The 25,677-nt window shown below is 39.9% G+C and overlaps 3 protein-coding genes across 6 annotated transcripts in view; 2 read left to right on the top strand and 1 right to left on the bottom strand.

Moving 5' to 3' along the window:
- Window positions 1-531: 531 nt before the first annotated feature.
- Window positions 532-6,889, bottom strand: uchl3 (ubiquitin carboxyl-terminal esterase L3 (ubiquitin thiolesterase)). Its single transcript, XM_085435679.1, has 9 exons — window positions 6,736-6,889; window positions 6,545-6,556; window positions 5,233-5,361; window positions 4,975-5,128; window positions 2,108-2,193; window positions 1,779-1,826; window positions 1,604-1,679; window positions 1,386-1,444; window positions 532-1,300 (listed from the first exon to the last, which is right to left on the bottom strand). Exons 1-9 carry the CDS (start codon window positions 6,775-6,777, stop codon window positions 1,211-1,213), a joined length of 696 nt encoding a protein of 231 aa, XP_085291805.1. The 5' UTR covers window positions 6,778-6,889; the 3' UTR covers window positions 532-1,210.
- Window positions 6,890-9,501: 2,612 nt separating this feature from the next.
- commd6 (COMM domain containing 6) lies at window positions 9,502-12,242 on the top strand. Its single transcript, XM_085435678.1, has 7 exons — window positions 9,502-9,773; window positions 10,411-10,469; window positions 10,926-10,991; window positions 11,104-11,180; window positions 11,362-11,530; window positions 11,643-11,795; window positions 11,886-12,242. Exons 1-7 carry the CDS (start codon window positions 9,749-9,751, stop codon window positions 11,934-11,936), a joined length of 600 nt encoding a protein of 199 aa, XP_085291804.1. The 5' UTR covers window positions 9,502-9,748; the 3' UTR covers window positions 11,937-12,242.
- A 3,137-nt stretch (window positions 12,243-15,379) lies between these two features.
- The window catches only part of tbc1d4 (TBC1 domain family, member 4), a 28,290-nt gene continuing 17,992 nt past the window's right edge, over window positions 15,380-25,677 (top strand). For 3 of the 4 annotated variants that reach the window (XM_085435675.1, XM_085435676.1, XM_085435674.1), the window contains exons 1-4: window positions 15,616-16,062; window positions 22,264-22,392; window positions 22,483-22,714; window positions 25,150-25,394. In XM_085435675.1, the coding sequence (XP_085291801.1) occupies window positions 15,676-16,062; window positions 22,264-22,392; window positions 22,483-22,714; window positions 25,150-25,394 (993 nt within the window). In that variant the 5' untranslated portion in view covers window positions 15,616-15,675. Of the gene's footprint in view, window positions 15,467-15,615; window positions 16,063-22,263; window positions 22,393-22,482; window positions 22,715-25,149; window positions 25,395-25,677 lie in introns of those variants that run through there. The other variant, XM_085435677.1, reaches the window with a different exon arrangement.

Genomic DNA, 25,677 nt, shown 5'->3' with positions numbered 1-25,677 from the left:
AATATCGGGTTATTTTGGTCTCATATGTCCAAAAAACACTGTTCCAAGTCTTGTGTTTTGTTCAGGTGTAAATCATTCTGCCATGCTCATTTTAGAGATATGAGACATCCTTATCTCCTGGAAACCCTTTCAAGCAACCAATATTTGTTCAGTCTTTTTTTAATCATACTGTCACAGTTAAACATATAGGGGGTTTATTGCATTTTCTCTAAGCATTGCACAGCCTAACCTTGAGGTGAATTTGCTGGGATGTCCACTTCTGGGAAGATTGTGGTATTGTGTTAACACATACCTAAATTCTCCAGACCAGCAAACTGCCAAAACTTCTGCATTTATAAAGACACTCACTCTTTCTAATAATAAATGAATAAGTGCATTTGATTAGCAGCACCTGGCTGCTATGACCCCTATGGAAGTTTTAAGTGGTTACTTTGCTTTTCAATGGACTTTATGGAGTCCTGTAAAAACTCCTTTTTTCAGGATGAAGGTAAAAAGCTAATGGTTTTGCAACAGGAAAAAGTATCCACAAAAGAAGAGCTTAATAAATTTTTCATTTATTTGACATATTTCTTATTACAAAAATCTAGGCATCTTCCACACAGATTTCCAGCTGTATAGTCTGCGTGTTTAGTGAGCCTCACTTCAACATCATTACTGCATCCAACAACATTAGGCCTATTTTCCCCCCTCAAAGCTATGAATGAAATAGCTTGCAAATGTGTTTCTTCAGCTTGTGTTGAGCATGTGATTAGACATCTCATTTAAAACAAATCACTACATACAGTATGTGTCATTGAAGTCTGAGTAAAAAAAGTTAACTTTCCTCAGTGATGTAGAAATTTTTAACATTTCCTTCTTCACTAAAAGGCCAAAAATTAAGTAAACAAACCGTAGTGCAATGTCGAGACCATACAGCTAATACCTGTATGACATTTAGAGATGTCAGCAGAGGCGAGCTGGAAAATTCAGATCTCAGTGAGAAATACCTTTATTGACAAGCAGCACTCTGTTTGCTTTAGAATTAATTTAACAACTATGTAGAACACAAGGGGAAATTACTTTACAAGGATATCCCTGACATTTTATTTTCTTCACACATCGACTTGCTATAGCATTTTGAAAGAAAAATTAAATAAAGTCAGCACTTCAGAATGTTTGGCAGTAATGTTGTCTTTGTTTTCTAGGGTCAGAGAAAAACAGAGTAGTTTCCTCAGTATGAATCTTTGGAGAGGGCAATGATGGTGAAACGAACCTCCTGAGGGTCGCGAGCCATAAAGACTTTGCAAACCTCTATAGCATCCTAGAAAAAGGAAGACAATGATTGAATGTAGGCAAGCTTATGGCAGTATTATTAAGACCATCTCAGTTTTATTTGGTTGTCTCACCTCAAGGAAAGTATCCTCTGAGGTTTTTCCATGGGCAATAGGGAAAGGCTTACGGCCATCTAGGTATTGGAAGAAAAAGTTAATCATGTAGGTTTAACAAAAATGTGCTTCCAGTCTTCTAGTACTAAATGTTGTAATGATTGTAATGACCATCAACAATGTGACAAATTCTACCAAATATTTTCTATAAGCGCACTTTTGCTTTGCGGCTAACTCACCCAGTTCATATAAGTGCCCTCCAACATTCACAAAAGCTATAAAATGCAGATTCACTTTCTCGTCTAAACTTGGGGCCTACAACAGACAAGAAGCAAATGTTAAAGTGCATTAAGTTCAACACAAAGCATGCAAAAAAAACTTGAGATAACACAGAGTTAAAAATCAAAAAGACACCTCAGTCTGTCCTTCCTGCGCACTGGATTCATGTGTAACACGTATACTCTGGAAGAGAAAACAGGAAAACAGGCTGAATGTTTCCTCTGTTGTATATTTCAGGGTCATTTGAATGATGCACATTTTTGCATTGATCTTGTTATGGTTTCCTTTTTCCTGGTTTGTGAAATAATTTTTTATGACTTTGTACTATTACATTGCAAAAGCGGTAGCAAGCACAAGTATGACAATGCCCTCTTGTGACAAGTTGGTTACACAATTCTTAGTACTGTCCTTCACACGTGATGAAAACTTTGTCACCCTGTTCTTAATAAAGATACTTTTCCAACCTCGTCTTTTTCCAGGAAGGTTGCCCTTTCCTCCGGGGTCATTTTAGATGTTTGTTCAAGAAATTTCTTAAGAGGAGAATCAGGTTCTGAAAGAAAGAAAAACACTTAATAGAACCTAAAAAAACTGACTTAAAGCAAACACAAAATTAGATTTATACTCAGTGACGTCTTTATTAGGTACACCTGTATAATGGAGTGAAATGAGATAATGAGAGAAGTCAACTTCAACATGCCCATAAACTCAACAACCACTCTGATACGCACGGCTGTTCAATTGCTCATTAACACAAATATTTAAGCAGCAACTCAGTGCATTTAACCATGCAGACATGGGGCCTGTGCTTCGTACCGCGCTAAGTGAGTTAGCTGGATTAGATTGTTGACGATTTCGCGTGATCCTGGATCGTTCGGTTCCCCGAAGCCCATCCGGGACTTGCTGTCATAGCAACAGAGCCGTAAGCGTAAACCTGCTGGGGAGCAGGTTTACTTTATGTAAACAGGATTAGATCGCGGCCACGCAGGTATGCCCGCGTCATTCATACGAAAGCAACAGCGATATTCCACCACTGTTTCACCATAAATAAATAACATCACTGTAACCAAAGATAATGCAGCACTTGATCCTTTTATTGATTTCACACAGATACATACAGGTCATTCCCTAAAAAAGGGAAATGTACTATTAACATTCTATTACATGTATGTGATTATTACAGATGTAATTCATATTTCAGAGTAGTAATTGTAAATTACTTCGTGTAATCAAGATGAGAGACCACGGCTATAAAAGCGAAGGTGGATTTGGGAAGTCTGTCGCAGTCATATCCTGTCCGTTTACGCGAGCAACCCATTGCGGAAGGTGCAAGATTGATAAGGAGAGTCCTCAGAATTCAGCGTATATTGCGGGACAGACAGGATCCTTTAGCTCAGCGCGACAGTGTGCTCATAGAGAGATATCGATTTTCCCGTGAGGGTATTATTTACTTAACCAACTTGTTGACGAGGGGGTGCAGGACCACCACCTGTCTTTTTTTTTTTGCTCTGCCCTTTTCTTGGTTGCTGTTATGAACAAACAAACAGAGTATTCCAGGGTCTCTTTCCAAGAGACGAAAAGCAATATAAGTGATAAATATTACCATTCTGTAGAATATTCTTATATTTCACTTTTCCTTGTTCCCATGTTCTAGTGGGTCCTGTTGTGGCTCTAATGTGAAAGGGGATATAATATAACATATTATAATATAATATAATGTAATATAATATTGGATAATATGGTGTGATATGATAAATCTACCCTACCGCCTACTGGTGTTGGCCAGAGGGGCCGATGGCGCAATATGGCAGCCTGGCTTCTGTCAGTCTGCCCCAGGGCAGCTGTGGCTACAACCGTAGCTGCCTCCACCAGTGTGTGAATGTGAGAGTGAATGAATAGTGGCATTGTAAAGCGCTTTGGGTGCCTTGAAAAGCGCTATATAAATCCACTCCATTATTATTGTTATTATTGAATTACTTACGAGTTTGATTTGTCAGCAACTTTCTGCCAGCCCTCTCTCCTTGCTTTTGCAGCCTTTGCAGTGTTCCCTTGCGTTTTAATTAAACTCTGAAACTCCTGAAATCCCTCACTCAAGAGTTCTTGCTCTGCTGCCGAAAAATACCGAGCGCGCTCCTTCGACATTTTTGCCGACCAATCAAAGGGTTGCCGATCAATGTTTCTACTATCGATGCGTAGCCCCTGTTGGGCCACCCAGTGATCTCACATTACTTCATCCAGCTATACTAATCGTCAACAACAGGTGTGTTCGGGGAACCGGAATAGCGAGCTCAGAGTTAGCGCGATGATTTGGTCTTGGATGTTTCATTTGATCTTGGATGTAGTAAGCGACGTACGAAGCACAGGGCCATGGTCAGGACAACCTGCTGAAGTTCAAACAACGCATCAGAACAAATGTGACATGGCTGCTGTTGAGGTTTTCACAGACTGCTGATCTATTAGGATTTTCAAAGAAAAACATCTCTAGGGTTTACAGAGATCACATGGTAAGGTCAGAATTTGTTGTAAACAACATAAGAGAATGGATCCATCCAAGCTGGTGATGTAATGGTGTGGGTGATATAACCTTGGCACTCTTTGGGCCACTTTGTACCAACTATGTATCATTTAAACACCACAGCTACCTGAGTATTGTTGCTAACCATGCCCATCCCTTAATGACTACAATGTGCCCATCTTCTGATTGCTGCTTTCAGCAGGATAACAGACCGTGTCACGAGGCTCAAATCATCAAACATGTCAATGAATTAACTGTACTCAAATGACATCAATGACAGTGACATCACAGTCACCAGGTCTCAATCCGATAGTGAACATTTAGAACAGGAGACTGGTTTAATGGACATACCATTGACAAATGTGCAGCAACTGTTTGATGCCATCACATCAACGTGGATCAAAATAGCTGAGGAATGTTTCCAGCAACTTTTTGAATCTGTGCTATAAAGAATTAAGTCATTTCCAAAGGCAAAATGGATCCAATCTGGCACTAGCAAGATACCTAATAAGTAGCTGCTGAATGGATTTTGACACTGACATACAGGTGTATAAGTTGTTATAGGTTTTGTACCAAGGTCATTTGGTTTATTATTTGGGCACGCTGGATAGTGTTGATGGTGTTTCTAATATTCTGCCGCTCTTATGCATGTAACAGGCACCTAGCAACACCAACTTCACTGATATACACGCATAGGGTCTTGCACATTAGTTCATCAAAAACCAAACAAGATAGATGGCTATAGAAAAAAAAAAACTGTCTAAATAAAGCTAAATGATCATTAAAGTAACCTCAATAAAAAATATAATGAAAACTCACCAAATTCCAGATGTGCCTGGTTGTTTGCCACAGCGTGAATTAATCCTATTGTTCCACAAGCGTTTCCAATAGTTTGCTTAATGAAGTAGATGTCTGGAGAAACCTGAGGCTGATCTTTGAGCTTCTCCTCCTCTTCTTGTTTAAATGCCTCATACTAGACAGACATGACAGATGAGAGAAAATCAGTTTAACAGTGTTTCCTAACCAGATGTAAAGTTGACATATGGATAATGAAAATACGTGACTTATAACAGGTACCTTCTCTGTCACTGGAAAGAGGAGTAGCACCGCACACACTGGTCTTGGTACCATGCTGAGAAGCTCCGGATCCAATCCATACACATCCCCAAACTGCCAGGTTGGCTTCATACCCAGACAGCTAACAAACTACACACAAGCGGAGTGCAAATTCATGCAGATCAAAATAAACTTAGACATTTTAAATCTAAAATAAATACAATAGCTGGCTCCTAATTACCATCTGAAAATTAGATTTCTACCTAAAAGGATATGTTTCTGTAACATTCGACTTTTGACAATTCAATGTAATTTAACTGGTATAGAATTAAACATTATGCCATTGTATGTCAGGAATTTAAACTTGAAAACTAAAACTGTTAATAGAATAGCAACATAATAAGAAGCACTTTTTACAGTAACACCGTTTTCAGGAAAGTATTTTTGACACTTTGTGGAGAAAATACAAATTTCCTTCATTATTTATTTCAACCAAACACTCAATTGCTAAATGACACCTTCTGCAGCTAAAACAGTCAATCAGTTTATCAGCAAAAAACTAAAAAAGTGATAAATAAAAAAAAGAGTTGCCTTCATGAAGTGTATAATGTTTAATATTTGGTGAAAAATTATTTAGAAGGATGATGATTCGTGCTTGGAGGATGCAGTTGCGATTCTGTTTGATGTTTGTATTAAACAAGAACAATTTAAAAATAGTTTTTTGGTTACCCCCCCCAAACAAACAAACAAACTACAGTATCCTACAATATCAGAGTTCACTCAAAATCTCGACTACAAACCGGTAATCCATTACTATATCATCTGCGTCTATGCGCCCAAAATTTGATTTATTTTCATATTCACGCCCACTTTTGAGTAGTTACACACTTGAACGACATTAATTAATCTGTATCAATAAAACACCATTTAATTTATGCTACATAATACTCTTAGCTGTAGGAACCTGTGCAATAAAGTGTAACGTAATCATCTAGTGTGCGTCCTGCGAATGACATCAAACACACCGCACTATCTGCAGACTGAAACAGCTGGAAAGTTGGATGAAAAGTATGAGGAAAATGACTGAACGTCTTAAAATTAGAAGCAGGGCAAGTTGACAAAACTTTAAATTTATCAGATTTCTTCACTCTTGTTTCCTGTCAGTCTGTTTACATGACATTATTACATCATATTATGTAATATGAACCTTTTAACAATAACATTAGGTGCAACACCGCTGCTGAGTAGGCCTTGCATCTCTCCGAACCGGTTTGGTTATTTGCTTTGACTACTCTATCGTGTTTTACGGAAAATATAAAAAGAAAACACTTACTTTAGTCATGACCTGAAATGAGAAGACACAAATGGAAAACGTTAATGAAAATGTTGTTGGGTTAGCAAAGCGGCGACAACGGCTTTAGCTTTTGTTCTCTCTGATAGCTTCAAGTTAGCTGCCTCTCACATGTTTGAGAATGAATAACTTCGATAAAACAACATGTTCTGAAGGAAACCAGGAAAACATACTTCTGGGTTTGACTCAAGAGGCAGCCAACGTGGGGAATCCATTGTGAAGCACAGCTAAGTGATGTTTTCCCGTTAGAGTAGTGCTGAGTCCGATTTACAATCAAATCTGTTTGACAGCTGCGATTCGCTTCCGCGTCTGGAGGGCGCACGTTGTGTGATCCGCGGGGGTGACTTGACTTTATCAATAAACCATAACTACCCAAAGAAAATGCCCAAAAGACTCGATAAGGCATGCGACATATATGGATGCATTAACATGTTTATTATAAATCGTTTAAATATGATTCTGTATACACAAAATGAACATTAAAGTATGGTAATCCCACCATCTTCAGCCTCGGTGGACTATTCCAGGGCTATGGGCGGAGCTTAGATAAAGGCATTTTTGCGCTCAGGGATGGACGATGTTTAAGTATATTCCCCGATATACCATCTAACTGACATAATATGACACTGGTCATTGTTTTTCTTAATGATCTAACCACCATAATAATATTAATAAAAATAATGAACAACAAGAACCACACTCAATTAAATTATTTCATTTTTAAATTATTAATCTAAGTGTTATTTTTACCAGTAGGGGGCGTTGTTGGCCATAAATTCAATCGCTAAAGAAAACGACAACAAAACAGAAAGAACAAAAATATTTTTCTTTATGTGGTTATAGTTAGTCAACAAGGTTTCATAACATACCTTTCAATATTGATTCATAACACTTTGGTGGTATACCTTCATCGTCTTATTTTTTGTGAATTATGCCAAAACTGAAACCATCATGTGAGGAAAACAATTGTTTGTTGGATGTATTTCTAGATTTTTTTTAAGTAGGTAGTAAGTTTTTATTAATGTATATTATTGTTGTATTATTGTTTTTATTAGTAGTATTTTATTCAGTAATCTTTTGCTAAAGTGTTTAACTGACTGTAATTACATGGTAATGACTGTGTGTTATAAGCTTAGTGGTCTGATGATGTATTTTTGTTTTTCTCTGACCCTATACTTTCTCCTAGTCCCTCATCTGAACTATTTGGCAGGGATTCAAAACAGCTGTTCATCAACCTCGAGAGTGCTGAAGAGGCTTATTGAACTTAAGGGGATCAATAAATCAGAGACCTAGGCAGCAAATCATCAAGACATCATGATTAAACTGGTGAGTGTGTAAGACTTCGGTTTGTTGAAGCTTTCAACCCTTTAGTTTGATTTATTGATATTGTACTAAGAAATACAATACTCTGCAAAAAAGCCTTGAGCCACCACTTACTTTTTCATATTTTGCTTCCAATAAGCCAGACTTTGGTGTAATTTTTAAGTGCTTTTGAGCCATAGTTCTCCAGGCTTTTTTTGGACATGGGCTGCTTTATGAATTATTTTCAGTCCAGTCCTTGTACACTGACCATTTTCAGAGGAGTGATGGTTTGTTAAGCCACTTAAACAGATTCATTTTTTGTTGTTGTACATACACAATGACAATAAAGCACTATTCTATCCACCACCAGATGAACAATATCTGAAAGTCATGTCCTTAATAAATAGGAAAAAAATCCAGAGAAGACTTGACATAGGACCTGGGAGATGCATTTGGCCCTTCAGTTGATCCATCTACTCTTTGCAGATCCCTCATGAGAAATGATCTCAGAGAAAGAGTGGCTGTCAAAAACAATTTATAAGAAAGAGAATCAGAGAGAAAAGACAGAGGGATACCAAACTACACAAGAACGGCACAGAGTGGCAACAGGTCTTATAAGGTGATGAATCCAAATTTGAACTGCTGTGTTCAAATCTTTGTCGTTATGTATGGATGAGGTCAAGAGAGAGGCATCAATACCCACACTGTGAGGTTAAAACATTATAGTTTGGGCCTGCCTTTCATCAACTGGTGATGGGAATATTGTCAAAATCGCTGAAATTATGAACACAGAAAAGTACCATCAGATTTTACATTACATTCTGGAAAGCATCTGACTGCCACCAGCTTAATTGTTTTGCATGACCATGATCCTGAATACACTGCCATTGCAGTAAAAGTGTACCTGGATAGAAAAACATACAAATACCACTATCAGTCATAGACTAGCCCCTGTAGCGCCCAGACCTCAACATTATTGAAGCAGTGTAGGTACACCTTGGCAACATGCAAAGCCTAAAGAACTATTCCTACAGACTACTTTAAGAAATGACAAGAAAATGCATGTAACAGAAGTGATTATACCAAATATTGAATTTCAGATGTGGTAGAATTGTGCATAGCTGTTCAAAACTTCAAAGACTTTTCTCATGAGTTCATTGAAATAAGTTCATTTTAACTTTTGTACTCAAATGAATGAATTAATTCTTAATGGATAAACTTCAGTAGAATAGTACTGAAGACAACTGGATATTTATTAGGGTGTTCAGTTAAAAAAATGAGCAAACATGTTTTTAATAGGCTATTGTGCAGGGGGGGAGAGGAGGACAGAAATCTGTCGCAGATATACAACTATATTGACGATAAATCAGAGATTTAACCTAGCAGAGCTTTAAATTAGACCAGCCACTTTGACAGATTTTTTTTTTTTACCACTTATCTAGTTCTCTTGAAATCAGTGATTGAGGACTAGAAATAATATTGATTGGTCATTTCCCCAAATAAAATCCTGACCATTTAGAGTCAATGAGCCACCTCTCCGGCTGACTCTGCAAAAGACTAGAACAATAATTATCTGCTACAGCAGATGGCGCTATGCACCGTTTACAGTGATTTTCTATAAGCTAATAAAACCAAAGAAGAAGACTTTTTTTTTTTTTTTTTTAAGGAAGGAGCATTAATGAACAGAATTGACGTAGAATAGATGGTTAGTTGATCTAAGAAGCCGATTTATTCATAACTACTATTTTTTGTAAATAATACAATAATTACGTTAAACGTTTTCTGAAATTTCCAAGGCAATCTGTTCGGTGGTCAAATTTAGCGAGAAAGTCGCTAATTTGGCTGCGCTAATACCGTGGTCAAACCCAGAGCCTGACAGAGAGGATGCCAGCAGCAGAGGAGTCATATGGTGGGTTCGCATTACTCCACTTCAGTAGAATGTTGTTTAAATGGCAATTAAGAAGAATAGATTAGGCTTTCACCCAGGAAATGTGCTAATTTAGCCACTGCATAGCATTAACTTAACACCGTTGTAACCACAGAGACTTCCTGTCGCTGTCTTTCCCCCACTTATATTTGACTCCAGCATCTGACTCCTAATGCTTAAAAGCCCTTAACCCCTTTTTAATGAATGCTACTTTAACATACATGCAGAAATACACAAATGTTTACAGCTCAATAATAAAGCCAAAATAAGATGTTTTAAAAGCTAAATGAACCTTGCCCTCTTGTATTAGTTATTACATGTATTATTATTATTTTTTTATCCTTGTTTACCCACTGTTATTTGACAAATCACTATGCAAGGTTCTTCAGGTAAGGCCTATACTATATACTATCTTATTTACTATATTTATTTCCGGGTTAGATAATTTATATCATCATGCTATTGCAGTTGTGATTGCCTGCTCTTGGGAAAGAAAGAACACAAAAAGCATTAAGAAGACACAAGTACTATCATTAGACTCCCATGATGCCTGTGACTGCATTAAAAAGAAGTATGGAAAACCTTGTGATAAATAAATTGTTTCACTTCTGTATTCAAGGCGTCAACAAAGTTGTGGACAACATATGCAGGATTTCTCCAGATCTGTTAGCAGATGTGGTGAGTGTATCTGTCATTGGTTGTGTATGTTACTATACGGGTGGAAAAAAGTGGCAGCTAGGAAAACAGAGTAGACTTAAATAGTATTTACAGTGACAGCTGCAGACAACCCTCCTTCTGCAACTCTCCCCATTTCCGTTCTGGGTCTTTCCCATTACTTGAGCATCACGTACAGCTACTTGTAAATATAAGTCTTTTATTTAAATTGTTTTGGGGCTGTTTCATTAGTTTCACTGCCACAGGCTCAGACTGTATTATGAAACTCCGATAACTTAAACAGTTGTGCAACTTCAAAACACTGCCTTTATAACTCGCTACTGGAGGATGTTATTGTTGACCAAAATAGCGCTCATTTCAGGGCTATTAGCAACCACTGTGCACAAGTACCATAGGATGTGGTGTAGCTGTGGAGGCTATGCTGCAGTTCTGATAGCTAATCTTCAATAATCTCCACAGTGTCAGCACGTACTGACTTATCTTCAAGGGCAGAAGAGAGGAGTAGATTCAGCTGAAATTTCTGATGTGAGTCACCCTTTCTTTAGAATACATTTGACTTATAATAACCTATCCTCCCAAATTCCTCTTTTGAGACCTTTTCTGGGTTTTTTTTTTTGTTTGTTTTTTTTGTGGGCAGAGATTTCAGAGAGCTGAAGTGAGGCTTGATCATGAAGCTCTGCAGGACATGATCAGATTTCTCTTGCTAACATTCCGGTATTTTCCCCCACATTTCTTTTAAATTTTTTATAAAGTATGTAGTTTCTGAATTTGATAACTGTGCCTTCCATGTTCCATACATTTGTTTCTTACATAGCACACTTAAAAAGGCCAAATTATACATAAAGTAGGATGTTGTCCTACTATAGGCTGTGATAGTAGTGTTTTTTTTTGCTAGGTCAGCTGGAAAGAGCAACATCTCTGGGGATGAACTTGTGTCAAAGCTGGAAGAAGGCTCTACCAAGTGGACCAAAGCTTCCCTTCAGGTCTTGCATAAGTTGTGGAGTGAACATGGTGTGTCAGTCCACACTCAACAAGAGGCCCAGGCCATGCTCAGCATCGGTCAGGTTTGTCCAAGTTTAATGAAATAAAGTATATATATTCTGCCCCCCCTGAACATATAACTTCTCGTTTTCTCCTCTTCTCTTTCAAAACTGATGGAACTTTGTTTTGCCTTAGTTGGTGGACATGCAGTGGAAGCTTGGCATGGCAGTGAGCTCAGACACCTGTCGATCTCTCAACTCCCCATTTGTGTGTCTGCTGCTGAAGATTGTTGAGCCTTCAGGACAAATCTGTCAGAGGTCTTTTGAGATGACCATCCCACAGTTCCAGGTTTTGTATTTTTTTTTTCATGTGAATGTAGTGTTGTTGGTGTTATTTATTCATGATATTTTATCCCTCTCCTACTTCTTCTTTCTGCAGAACTTCTACAAACAGTTCAAGGAGATGGCAGCTGTTATGGAGACTGTATGATTGTTAGCACACCTAAGTGCTTGTTACAGTTATACCAGGTTTATGTGCAACTAACGGAAGAAACTTTGACATAAGTGTTTATTTGCTGGTTGTCTCAAAACACCAACTCTCAGTTTTGTGCTTGTATTTTTCCACAGATTGCGCAACCTCCCACTTGATAATACTTTTAGGATGTCTAGCCTTGGGTTAGCTTAGAGTTATGCATTATATATTTAAAATGCTAAGCCAGCAAAATCTGACTAATATATGTGTTGCCAAATGTGTGTGATGTGATTCAGTCTGTAATAAATTTCAGTTTGCCTGTGAGTGTGTATGTTTACACTAAACTACCCCCCACCCCAGAAATGAAAACAATACAGTGACCTAATCTGTTATATTTTTGTCAGGGGTAGGAGACTGTAGTAGCGCACTATACAGCAAATTACATACTAATATATATTCAAATAATATTACATGTAATATTGATTTGTCTTTTTGTAGAGCATGTGATGTAAAGTGGTCCAACTTTTTAATTGTTGCGGTTGTCTTAGAAGTCCATAACACATTTTTGCCACTACTTTACTTTGACTCTACAGCTCAAAGGGAAATAATGTCTTTAACCAAGGCTTTTAAAAATAGATTCAGTGGTTAATTTTCTCACTAATATTTTACCTGTTTTTGGAAGCCTGCAAAAGACAACAATTTAATACATTTTACAAAAGTAAATTTATGCAAACCATAGCAAATCAAGATCAAATAGATGCTCTTAAAATGAACACATCATTACTGGTTATTAGTTACACCTTTTTAGTACTGGTTAGACCACTGGTTAGACCACCTTTTCCCTTAGGAATGTTGAATCCATTCCTCATGGCATGGATTCAACAAGGTGCTGGAAATATTCCCTAGTGATTTCGGTCCATGTTAGCATCACACAGTTGCTGCAGATTTGCCAGCTGTGTATCCATGAGGCCAACTTCCTGTCCACCACATTCCAAGGGTGCTTTATTAGATTGTGATCTGGTGACTTGTGGAGGCCATTTGAGTGCAGTGAACCCACTGACATGTTCAAGAAACCAGTTTGAGATGGTTTGAACTTAATGACATGTCACGTTATCTTGCTGGAATCAGCCATCAGAAGAGGCATACACTGTTGTCATAAAGGGATGGACATGGTTACAGTACAATACTCGGGTTGGTTAAGGTGCTTAAATGATATTCAGTTGGTAATAAAGGGCCTCAAGTATACAAAAAAATATTACCCACATCATTGCAACACCAACTTGAATCCGTGATACAAAGTAGGATGAATCCATACCTTCATGTTGTTTATCCCAAATTCTGACCCCACCATCTCAATGTAAAAGCAGAAATCCATGTGAATTGTAGGCTCAGTTTCCTGATCTTAGCTGACAAGAGTGGCACCTGGTGTGGTCTTCTGCTCAGAGTTTTTCTTCTACATACCTGGGTTGTAATGAGTTGTTATTTAAGTAACTGTTGCCTTCCTATCAAGCTTGGTCCCCCCCCAAATACAACAGCTGCTCATTAGATGTTTTCTCTGTTTCAGATCATTCTCTGTAAACCTTAGAAACAGTTGTGTTGGAAAATCCCTGTATATCAGCAATTTCTGAAAGACCAGTCAGACCAGCCTGTCTGGCACCAACAAGCATGCCACAGTAAAAGTCACTTAAATCCCTGTTTTCCTCCATTCCGACGCTCAGTTTGAAATTCAGCAGGCCATCTTGACCATGTCTACGTGCCTATTTTGTTGCCGTCTGTTTGATTAGATATTTGTATTAACAAGCAGATGAACAGGTGTACCTTGAAAATTGTGAACGTGCATAGCAGCTTCATCTTCCATCCCTCCTAATAATCTCATGACCCATGAGATTCTTCAGGTGACCCTGTGGAGGGAGTTCGACCCCTACTTTGGGAACCACTAGACTAAAATATCTAGCAACTACCAAGCCTGGACCAGCTATTTGTGGACCGATGGGTGGGCATAAACAATCGAACAGCTTCTGATAACGTTTGTAGAGAGTGAGAACTTTTACATTTTTAAAAAACTATTTTGAATAATTAAGCATTTTAGACTGCTGCTTCAGTCAGTATGAACACCCACCATTGCAGTGGTGCAGTAAGTAATAATTGGAGTTAAGAATTAACTGTTATTTGAATGAATATTTCAACTTTTACAAGTGAGCCATTACACACTTCTTATTAGTAGACAATGAAATCCTACAAACTGGTTCAAGAACTCACAAAAAAGAAATAAAACTTACATTTTGGTATGCTTTTATGGTAAAGTAGTAGTTTTAGAAGTAACGTTTGATCCCTGGGCCTTCAAAGATACTATAAAATGATTATGCAGTCCTTAGATTTCAAGATATTTCAAGATAATTTAACTGTGACGCACTGCAGTCTATGGATTCTGAATGTTATTTGCAATCGAATCCAATTAAAGTACAACTTTAACTTTATACCAACTGACAATGGTATTCAGTGAGGATCCGGGATCAGCTGTGTATCTATTCTGCACGCATCTACATTTAAAGTAGGTACACACCATCAGCGCGGGGGTTGTTTGGTTGTAGAGCTCCTGGCTACCGCTTCATTGGTGAGTTTATATATGGCTAAGGTACTATTTTGGGGATAGGCGGACTGCTTGGATATTATAGCGTTAAGTTGAGGGGAAGTCTTCCCGTGCATAAAGCACCACATATGATTAAGAATGTCGAGTAGTGGTGGGACTGAGATTAACCTACTTGTGAACAGCCGGGACTCACTTTGCTTAGCAAGAAAAAAAATTGCACATGTTATCGAAACCTGGTTCAACCTGATGGAGGCGGTTGGCAGGTAGAATTACAACCAACGGGAGCTGGAACCAAGGGCACTTGTGCCACGGGGGGCTGAAAACACATCTCACGGTGCCACGAAGAAAGAACATTTCCAGGTAAAACTTAATGTACTGTGGAGAAAGGCGGAGCCTCGTCCTGTCACGTTTCGCACAGCGGCTCTGCGCTGCCCACTCCTCCAGCACATGGGATGGATGGGCGGTTCGTCACAGGCGCGCAGCCGCTCCGCCTCCGAGGCGTTGTGGAAGGAAGGATCACTGACGGGAGACTGCGCCGCAAGACGATAAACAAGCATCAGTGTCTGTATTTTATTGTTCATCTGCAGAGAGAAATCGCAACGGTGGCAAAGAAGCGTTTGTGCACTAGGATTTCAGGACCGGGACGTTGGAAATGCGCCGCCCTGCGTGCGCATTCGGAGACAACGTCCAACGCGTCAAAGAAATCAGATTTCTCTGGGTGACTTGTGTTTACACGGGAGTCAACCAAAGCCACGTTTTTGGCAAGCTATCTTGGTTGGGACAGTATAGTACAGGGGTGTTTAGCGCTTGGTTCTCCGCCTAAGCAAACGGTGGAGCGGAGCAGGGAGTAAAACAGCGAATAGACAGCACTCGAAGTTCTTTTTTTTTTAATCCTTGAGGGAAAAACTGAACATCATGGAGAGTTGCAGCTGATCGAAAGGGCGAGCACATGTTGGAGGTTTGTTTGAGCGCTGTGTAAACTTTGTGTATGGATGTGGACATGGAAAGTGTTGCAAACTAAACACAACTACAGCTAGCCTCGGTGGCAAGAGGGAAAGATATATTGATAGTGTTTTATTTTTGTTTTGGGGTTGTTGTTTTTTTGGAAGTAGGATTTGCTCTGTGTTGTTGTCATCGAGTTTCGGGCGAAAAGTCTGCTGGGTCAACATGGAGAGTCACGACGAGAAGGAGAAGTCGGACAACAGGTTCGCCCTCACTTACATCGGCTGGTCCCTGCTGGACAGGCGGACCACCCTACCCATGCTGCCGTGGCTGGTGGCCGAGATCCGCAGGCGGTGCGAGAAAGGCGACTGCGGCCCTGTGATGCAGCCCAGGGAAGTTCATCTGGTCCTCTGCCCCCCCTTCATCCGATGTGTCCCCACCACCAGCAACAACTCCTCAGTGTTCATATTCGAGCACAAAGCACAGCTCATATCTCGCTTCATTCACAACAGCAATGACCTCACCTATTTTGCCTATCTCCTGCGGGGCCAGCCCGACAACCCCGAGTCCGAGATGTCCTGTCACGTCTTTAAGGCCTGCGACCCCAACCAGGTAGGCCTGCTCCTCTCTGCACAGCACAGTTTTCAATACCATGAGCATGAATGGACCAAAACTCAGGCCAAAAAAAGTAACGCGGTGATCCATTAGGAACACACTTATAAAAAAGCTTTAAATAATATTTTTTTTACACCTAAGAAGACCTGAAGCAAGTATCCAAATCAAACGTCCTGAGTATATGTGACTAAATTAAATATGATGTCATGGTGAGGCAAACTATTTTTTTAAGGGTGGACTGATCCTGTCATTAGCTGTAAACTGAAAAACAATGAGATGTCCAACTAAGCCTGAAGTGAAATGTCTCCAAGGTGAAAGCTGTATAATTTAATCTCAACCTCGCACAATATTTGATCAGTCGTTGGTCAAAATGTGTTTGTTTTGGGATTAAGTATTTAGGCCACTAGATGGTGGGCATGACAAACCCAGTACTGTGTTGTTGTTGTTGTTTTTTTGGTCAAAGTTAATCTATCCCTGGCCTTTCCCTGATCTTAAGTACAGTGGCCCTGAAGCTCAGTGCACCAGAGCTTAAGAAAAGACATATGGTTTCACCAATTTTGCACCACGAAGGGAAAATGATAGCTGAAAGCTCCCATTATAGAGTGGCATTTTCTGTCTTTGTGTCGGTTTATCCCTTTTGCAGCGTCATGTGTCAGACTGGAGAAGATGGGACTGTGTTTCCTGAAGTTGCAGCGCTCGGCGCTCTTGGGGCTGCTGTAGATCTGACATGTGTCTGGTGTCTGTGGTGTGACAACAACTGAATACAATATTGAGTCAGCACATTCACTTGCCGATCAGCATGCCACTCTTGAGTAATAACTGAAATAAACAGCCAGAAATCAGGAACGTGGGAGTCTGTGATTAAATATATATTGGTAGTAATCCTTTCTGCTCTTTTCTGAAAAGCAGTTCATAGCATATTTTTTTAGGAAGTTGCTGCACTCAGTAGCCTACCCTAGTGTTTATCTGAGTTATCTTTTCTCTGATTTGGTGGTAGAGAATGTTATTTATACAAGATTCTTAAACAAACGCAGTTTAATCTTGGTGCCACCTCAATTCCTAATTCCATGCAACCCATTCTGAAGTCTAACATCCCTACTCATGCTAATCCTGTTTTCCCACTGACTTAGGAAATGTGCACCAGTAATGTTCACAAACACATATCTAGTTATACTCACATTTTGCATTGATCTCAAGTGTGCCCGTGCCGTATCGTGTTTCCTGTGCAGGGGGCTGAGCACAATGTTTGTGTGTTAGTGAAAACTGAGGAGCAGAAGCGCCAGCAAGCTTAAGGCGTGCACACTTTCGAGGTCTCTGGCCTCTCTGCTAATGCCCGAATGTGTGTGCAGCAGTGAGAAAAGTATCTTGGACGTACCTCATTCATCACTATTACGCAACGAGAACTGGTTTGGCAACCAGCAAGCCCAAGCAACGTGTGCAAGGTGGACCATGTGGAATGCATGGCTAATTCTACCAGTACTCTGTTGCCATGTATAACACCCTGTTGCGGCAACTGCTAGCAGTCTGTTTGTCCCATTTTCCATACATAAACAGCATTTATTGCGAGCATTCTTACTACCACGTTGTGCGTTTTCTCTTTTTTCCAAACTGACTTTGAAGACACAAAAAATATTGCTTTATTTTTGGTTGGCAGGAATGGTTTCACATCTATTTTTAGTTGTAGAAATGACAGGCCTTCCTTGTGTAAGGAGATTTGGCATCTATCAAAATGATGAGAAAGGTTATAATGAAAAGACACTCTTGATGTCTTCAAGAGCACTGCAACTTATTAGATCCTTTTGGATTTAAGAAATAAAACGGTAAAGGAATAGCCCTGAATATGCAGTTTGCCTACAAACGTGACATCTCTCATGTATGTGTTTCAAATGTCATCGTGCTAAAAATCAGGTTTGACCTCCTGGACTTGAAATGCAGCCTCGGTCCTCACGCGTTCACTGTTAGGGTTAACAAGACTAACATTAACATGCCATGGATAATATTTTGCTAAAGCATCAAAGGGAAGATTTGGACACAAGTTAAACTTTTTTTTTCAGTTGAAGTGGGAGATGTTTACTTGACTTGTCTGTGAGACTGATAGGCACACATTCAGCACAGTCTCCAGTCAACACCACTGTGCTATTATCAAGCCAGCAACACACACTCAAGGCCTGCACAGCATAAACCACAGACCCCTGCATCATTTTTTTTTAACCTCTGCTCTGACTTGGAACAGTACCACTGTGGAATCACTCACTGGGTAACCTGTTGTCTCTGCTGTGGGTGATGTTCATTTTCAGTCACAGTGGCACACACTGTTAAACTAAAATAGGAAAAGTCATTGTCTACCATTCAGCTTTACAAACCGTGCAGAGCTTGTTTTTTCATCTATTATATCAAGTGCCTTTCCCTTTTGTGCCAAAGACAGGAATTGAAAAGCTTTTTTTCTTATATTACGTGCACCTGTTGCCCAGAGAAGGAAAAGTGGCCCAGTGTCTGTCTGTTAATGTGACCAGATTTCTGAGGCCACATATTTGTAACCGGTTATCGTGATATTCTGTGCACAGTTCACAATGAAAGGGAAACTGTCTGCAGTCACTGATATGTTGTTACATGTCAGATAAGCATAGCAAGCAGCTTTGAATACTTGAGTTCTTGGATTAACTTTATAAAAATGTATATTATTAGCAAGCTGCTTGTCTGGTAATTTGGTGTGACAGATAAGTCACCGGATCAAATAGAGTCATGTGAAAAAGTGAGTTTTGACAGGACAGGCAGCCAGGTGCACAGTGGGGACCCCACCAAACTCACCCCAAGGTCACCCCATGCAACGCTCAGAGAGAATGCAGAAAAACCCAAGATCTACATATGAGACTGTAATTAGAGAAAATACTGAACAAGTATGGCTGATTTGGAAGAATATGGACACCTCTTACCAACTGTCACGCATGGTGGTGGAGGGGTGATGATCTGGGCTCGCTTTGCAGCTAAAGGCCCTGGGCGCCTTGCAGTCACAATGAACTCCTCTCTATACCAAAGTATTATGGAGTGAAATGTGAGGCCATCTGTCTGACAGCTAAAGCTTGGCTGAAAATTGGGTCATGCAACAAGACAATGATCCCAACCACAGCAGCGAATCTATAACAGAATAGCTGAAAAACAAGAATAAAGGTGTTGCAATGACCCAAAGTCCAGACCTCAGGTTGATTGAAATTCTGTGGCATGGACGTTTAGAGAGCTGTGCATAAATAAATGCCTGCAAACCTCATTGAACTGAAGCAAAGTTTTAGATGGCAAGCCAAAATTCCTCTGCAGTCATGCAAAAGACTGATAAAGTCATACAAGACAGAAAATTATTACTTCAAGTTGTTGCTGCGAAAATGATAGTGTGTACTTAGTTTTTCACAGGGCTGCGTAAAACTCTATGAAAAGTTTCTTTTGCACATGGCTGTGAGTTCCCTCCTAAGTTTCAGTAAAATCAGAGCACTAACAAAGTGAAAAACAGTCTCTCCATAGCTGTTTAATTACCAGGATCTATGTTTACATATACACTTGTATTGGCAAAAAAAAAAAAAAATAGACGTTTTACTGACGCATTACAATTTCCAGTTGTGACATCTTGTCACTGTGGCAGTAAAGATATCATAAGGAATTTTTGTTTGTTTGCTTGCTTGTTGTTGTGGTCAAATATGAATTTTGTTCAACTTACATTTGTCCTCAGCCACATGGAAAAGCACAGGCTACAGTGAGGTCAAACTTTAAATGTCAAGTGGCATCAGAACAAATCCTTGCAGAGCCAGAGCCACACAAAGACGGATATTTGGCCTTAAAGCAACTCCATAAATCGAAGTTTATGGTTATGACGTTAATAAGCTACAGTTTGTTTGTTTTTTCCGTCTTTCTATTCAATTTGGGCAACTTTCTAAGAACTTGCATCGCATGCTTTTAACTTAAAAGCATGCGATCTTTGATTGCTTCTGGTCTGACGTGGGGTATTACGTTTCATCTCTCGCTTGCTTTCTGTTTCCATTCTTATCTTTTTATTGACACAGTGATAACCTGTGCACCTCCAAAAGAGCCTAATTAGGCCTAATCACAGATATTGTGGCCGAACGTGAGACTCCGCAACTTCTCAGCGGTCTGGCTTATTGCTGCCGATAATAGCAGCAGAGCAATGTGCCATCTACTGTAAGATCTGATGTTATTAGGGGCTTTTGAAGAGCGCTTGGACATGATGGGAGCTATGCACTGAGAGTACTCAGGACTCTAGCAGCTCAGAGGGCACTATTCCCGTGTTTGTTTTCACCTAAGCTCTAAAGCTCTGCTCTGCTACTGGTGTTTATAGAGAAGCATTGCTTCACAACCGCCGTCGCTTATATCGTTTAATGAAGCCAGCCTATGATCACTGAATGTTACGCTAGTTTAAAGAACCGCTTTAGTGGGAAGAGGACGCTGGCTTTCCTTTAGTTCCTCAACAGCTTTTCTGCCTGCCTGTCTGTGCATGTCTCCCTTCAAGAGGCGAGCACCTTTGCCGACTCTGTATTGGGTAGATAAGGAATAATAAGGATCGCACGCTTCGGCATCATCTTACTCATGTATAATAAAGCAGCTCCTTTTAATGTTTAGACAAATCTGTCTCTTTTTTTCCCCCTCCCTTTGTGACAAAGTGTTGTGGTGGCCAGCTGTAGTTCTCAGCCAACAAGACCTTTTGCTTACCTCGACCTCGTAGTGTCAACACTGTCTTTTCCAATGAAGAATGCACTTTCACACAAAATGTAGCCATCAAGATCCCATGTGTGGTTTATTTTTCATCCCTTGTAAGTTATTACAGCACGTTTTCATTTATTCGCAACCCGCGTTTACAGAGAGCGCAGATATTTGTTTCTGAAGCTTAAAATGATCACCGCGATATTATTTTATCCTGGAAATAAGTCAGCCAACAGTTTGAAAATCATTCACAGTTTCTGGAGTGTGGGATTAGGACTGAGCATCACCCCCACCCCAGCCACTTCCACTTTTCCTCATCTCAAGGCAACGCTCTGTCACCAGCCAGGAAAAGCGCAAGGCCTTGAGGGGGGAGGTGGGAAAGCAGGCGCTTAGAAAGTGGGACTTTAAAATAGCCCCAGTAGCAGACGTGCATTTGATCTCATTGCCTTTTATGAAAATCAGACACGGGCTTTGTCAGGATGTTTGAGTTCATTCACAGCTTTTCTTTTCCTGTTTGCCTGCCCTCCCCTCTCTGCGCTCTGTTGTTCTGGTCACACCTCTGAAGTAAGCGCCATGTACTTTGCTATACAACTTCCCTCTCCAGTCCACATTAGAAATATATTTGTTCAACCGCCTGTATCCAGCTCTTATCTGATCTGATGTGTGCAGTCTGTGGAGCTGCTGTTTGTTCTAGCCCTCACTGTTGTCTTAAACACAGTATTTGGCTGACCTTGGCTGCAGCATTAGTTCCAGGCACTCTGCTTCTTTTAGGGAGCTTTAGCGTCGAGGCTTTCAGTCAGTTGTTTGCTGCCAAAATTTTAGTGCAGCGGTGATTCATTGCTCTCTGACTCCACTGCTATTGTTCGGTCCCCATTGTAAAAGTATTCAAAGCCTAAATTATGGTGGGGTTTTTTTTGTCTTGTCTTTTGCCTGTTTATTTTTAATTTTTAAATCTTTGACTTGTTATCAAAGCAAGCTGTTATCAAGCTTTGATGACACTAACACACTAGCTGCCTGCTAATGTTTAAGTGCCACAGTGTAGCAGCAATAGGCTTATCGACCTTCAAGTCTCGAGTTTCCCCCAGCCTTCTGTTTTCTGTTCATTGCTGTAGAGAGTGGGTGTTCCCCATGGCTGCACGCCTACCTCTGACACCACTGTAGCTTTTGGTCCGTCTATTGTTATAGTTTTTGTTCAAATCTTTTGCTCTTTTCAAGTTATTTAAATTTCAAGTCTAAATATGGTTTTATTTTATTTATGTTATTTGTCATTTTGAGAATGACATGAAGCATTATTCATGTTCATATTTTACAGAACCTGACAAAAAGTTAGAAATTGCGTTGTCTTAGATTTTAGGGTGATGTTATACTCGTGCTCTTTCAATGTCTGCGAAGCTGGTGTTCCCCTCGACCTCCCTTAGTCTTTTTGTCATGGTTTTTCTTTGTTCCTGTCTTCCTGTTCATCACATCCTTTCATTCCACTTGCCTCGCTTACAGGTCCCTGAGGTGATTAGTAACATTCGCCAAGTGTCCAAAACAGCGCTTAAGGAAGATTCCAAACCCAAACAGGAAACCGACGAGGCCTTCTACAACTCCCAGAAGTTTGAAGTGCTTTACTGTGGCAAGGTAGGAATCGGTGCATATGGCTTTAGAATGGAGTGTTTTTAAGATAAAAAAGGGCTTCAATGAATGCTGTTGGTGTTGCAAAAATCCCAGGTGACGGTCGGATACAAGAAGGCTCCATCCACGCTCGTCGATGATTGCATCGACAAGTTTCGCCAGCACGAGATTGAGCGCAAACGCGTTCGACTCCTCAACGGTCAACGAGGATCCACGGAGAGCCCCCCTGTGGAGTTTCTCATGGGAGGCGAAGGAGACCCGCTCTCCTCTGCTCTGAATGAGACTATGGAAGACCCCAGAGGTCCTGGAGGGGAGGACGTGACCTCAGGTGGGGACGAACGCTTCAAACAAATTTATGATGAGGAAAAGTTTTATTGAAATGATGTGTGTGTGCATAGCAACAAGTAACTTGAAGGCTGGTCAGGTTCACATGTCCCACATTGTTGTAAGTAAATGCTGCTACTGTCAGTTTTGCAAGGACACAAAAGCTGATTTGCAACTCAAAATCAAGTTTAAACACAAGGAGACAAAGAGCGACTTTACAGACGTGTCTGTTCTGCACCCAAAATGACAACATTTGCTCGCATAATTTAGCTTCAGCCAAATAATGATTATAATGTTTCTTCTATTGGTTGGTTTACAGTAGAGATGGACCGATCCGATATTACGTATCGGTATCGGTCCGATACTGACCTAAATGACTGGATCGGATATCGGAGAAAAATAAAAAATGTAATCCGATCCATTAAATATCACGAAAGCACCTCACAAAACTTGCAACACGCCGTAACTCACCTCAGAACGTTAGCATGTCGGAGCAGTATGCATCACGTGATAGAGCGGACCTGTCGGTGGTCTGGATAGCATTTGGAGCTTCGCTAGCAACCCGGCATTTCATCTCCGACAAAGTTATCCCCGAGAGAAGTAAAGCAAGTGTGTAAGTCCATCTCTGAATGTTTGTAAAGCATTCCTGCGTTAAGCTTAACGAGCGACTGCCTCTCGCTCTCCGGCTGCTACTTCAATCGTGAAACTGCTTAAATGATCAGCTGATCGGCTTTTCTGTCGCAAGTCCGTCTTTGTTTTTGGCCCACTTTGCACCAGAAAGAGGAAACCAGCGGCTGAACAACAGCAGCACGTTTAAGCTTGATAAGCTGTTGTTAGAATTTATTTATTATTACTTTCTACACCAGGATCTTTTTCTACGTAGCTGACGCTGGTAACTGTGCAGGGGCGGATCTAGCAAAGTTTAGCCAGGGGGGCCGATAGGGCATTAACTGGGAAAAGGGGGCACAAAGACATACTTTTCTTTCTTATTCTCATTTAAAATGTCTAGCTTTTAATAAATAATTATCTGACACACAAAGTTTTAATTTGATGTAAAATGAATAGAAGTCAATTACTGTATATAGTGACTATTAAGTCTAATATATATACCCTAGTAAGCTATAGTACTTTTTCCTTTGGGAAGGTACCATCTGTGCAGTCTGCAATTTTGTTGAAGAAAGATGTTGAATCTATTTAATATTTCTTGAAAAATAATTGATTTCTGTGCATTTTTTTTCACACTGCATCAAATTAAGGTTGATTACGTCGATTAAGCATCATGAGGTGGCGCGTGAGGGGTGGTTCCCTATTTTTTATTTATTTATTTTTGTTGTTGCTGGGAGTTGGAACCCTATTAGTTAGGTTGCTTAATATTTACGCTAAGTACTCTTTAAAATACCAGAATAGGGAGGATGGTGTAGGTCTAAGTTTATTAGATTGATCAGTATTGCTGAACTATGAAATATTTTTTTTGTATACAGGTATAACAGAATAGCTTTAGTGTAGTTGTTGTTTTAAACTTGAGTATGAACTTGCAGACTTGCAAAATGCAGCAAGATATTTTAAAAAACAGTTTTGTTGATTAAAAAACACTATATCGGATTCATATCGGTATCGGCAGATATCCAAATTTATGATATCGGTATCGGTATCGGACATAAAAAAGTGGTATCGTGCCATCTCTAGTTTACAGTGCTCACTTTGACTCAGTGTGGATTATTCTGTTTGTGCACCTCCTTGTATTACACTGTGTTCGCTGTTATGTTGACAGGCTAGTGTTCCAAATGGAAAACAGCAAGTTGCACGCTTACTTTTCACAAAATGTGGCAGCCATCCACATTTATGTAATTATCAAGTTGCTGGCTATACAAGCAAAAATAGGAACTAGACTTAAAAAAACTGTAATAAAGATAAAATATTTATAGGAAATATCCTTGGGTTTAGTATCTGTTAGTTTGGTAAAAACATGATTATAACCGAGACATTGATGGATGTGTTTATTGGAACTCTAAATGTATGCTTTCAAAAATTTCTGTGTTTTTATGGTAATATATGTGGTCGCTGAGTTTCCTAAAAAGACTAAAACTAAAACTGAAACTAACAAAAACTAAGCTGAACCAAGAAAATCAAGTGAAACTAAACTGAATTACAAACAAGATGAAAATGAAATTAAAATAAAAACTAAGTAAAAAATACACAATTATAATAACTCTGTTATTATCACTTTATGTTCATCAGGAGGCAAGTAAACCATTTACTAAAAACAAGAGGTCAGTAGAAAAATCTAGGTTAATTTAATGATTCAGTCAAACTGGGTAATCCTGTGTACTTGGTAGAACAGCACTGGAGTATATCCATTAGATCAATAGCGACTAAAGGTTCTAGTGATGTAATTTTCTAAACTTAGGTGTGAGTTCATGTTTGATGTGTCTGATCCAGGTAAAGGTATTCTCAGCAGCGGCAGTCAGAGCAACCTACGAGGAGCGTTCCCCGAGTCCATCCAGGAGGACTCGGGATTCGAGGAGCCCCAGGAGTTTCGGACACGCTGCAGCAGCATGGTGGGGAGTCTGCAGAGGAAGCCGGGAGAAGGCATCGTCATGGTTTCCACACGCCGTCGTCACGCTAGCGCACCAAATCACGTTCAGCCTTCGGATGCAGACAAAAACCGCACTATGCTCTTTCAGGTAGGAGAAGTTGAACGGAGTAAAGGGCTGTGCTGTACTGCTGCTAATGTGTTGGTGTCACAGTGAGAGCGCTTCTCTTCTCTTTGTCCAAATGACTGTTCAAGTTCTTTCCTTCGGTTCGATGCAGAACACTTCTCAAAATAACAGTGTTCTCACATGAAAATCTTTGTCTAGTATGGAGAGAAGTGACTGACCTGGGCCCTGAAGGCATCATTTATATCTTAATAAATAATTTGCAGTGAGCTTAAAGGGATGTCCACCTTACGTGTATGTGCACGCAGTG

Source organism: Copadichromis virginalis, linkage group LG16 (assembly GCF_057382275.1).
Source record: "Copadichromis virginalis isolate Kocher_CV1m ecotype Utaka linkage group LG16, C_Virginalis_male_GT1.1, whole genome shotgun sequence".
NCBI classification, from domain to species: domain Eukaryota; kingdom Metazoa; phylum Chordata; class Actinopteri; order Cichliformes; family Cichlidae; genus Copadichromis; species Copadichromis virginalis.
This window is presented reverse-complemented; position numbering and strand designations above follow the sequence as displayed.

Bases quoted from the DNA above. Each gene is read 5' to 3' on its own strand.
- uchl3 (XM_085435679.1), bottom strand. From the start codon at position 6,777: ATGGATTCCCCACGTTGGCTGCCTCTTGAGTCAAACCCAGAA. The intron at 1,827-2,107 runs GTTGGAAAAGTA...TTTCTCTTCCAG, and splicing joins CCTTCCTGGAAAAAGACGAG to AGTATACGTGTTACACATGA. The intron at 1,445-1,603 runs GTGAGTTAGCCG...TCCAATACCTAG, and splicing joins AGGGCACTTATATGAACTGG to ATGGCCGTAAGCCTTTCCCT.
- commd6 (XM_085435678.1), top strand. From the start codon at position 9,749: ATGCCAGCAGCAGAGGAGTCATATG. The intron at 9,774-10,410 runs GTGGGTTCGCAT...TCTGTATTCAAG, and splicing joins AGCAGCAGAGGAGTCATATG to GCGTCAACAAAGTTGTGGAC. The intron at 10,992-11,103 runs GTGAGTCACCCT...TTTTGTGGGCAG, and splicing joins ATTCAGCTGAAATTTCTGAT to AGATTTCAGAGAGCTGAAGT.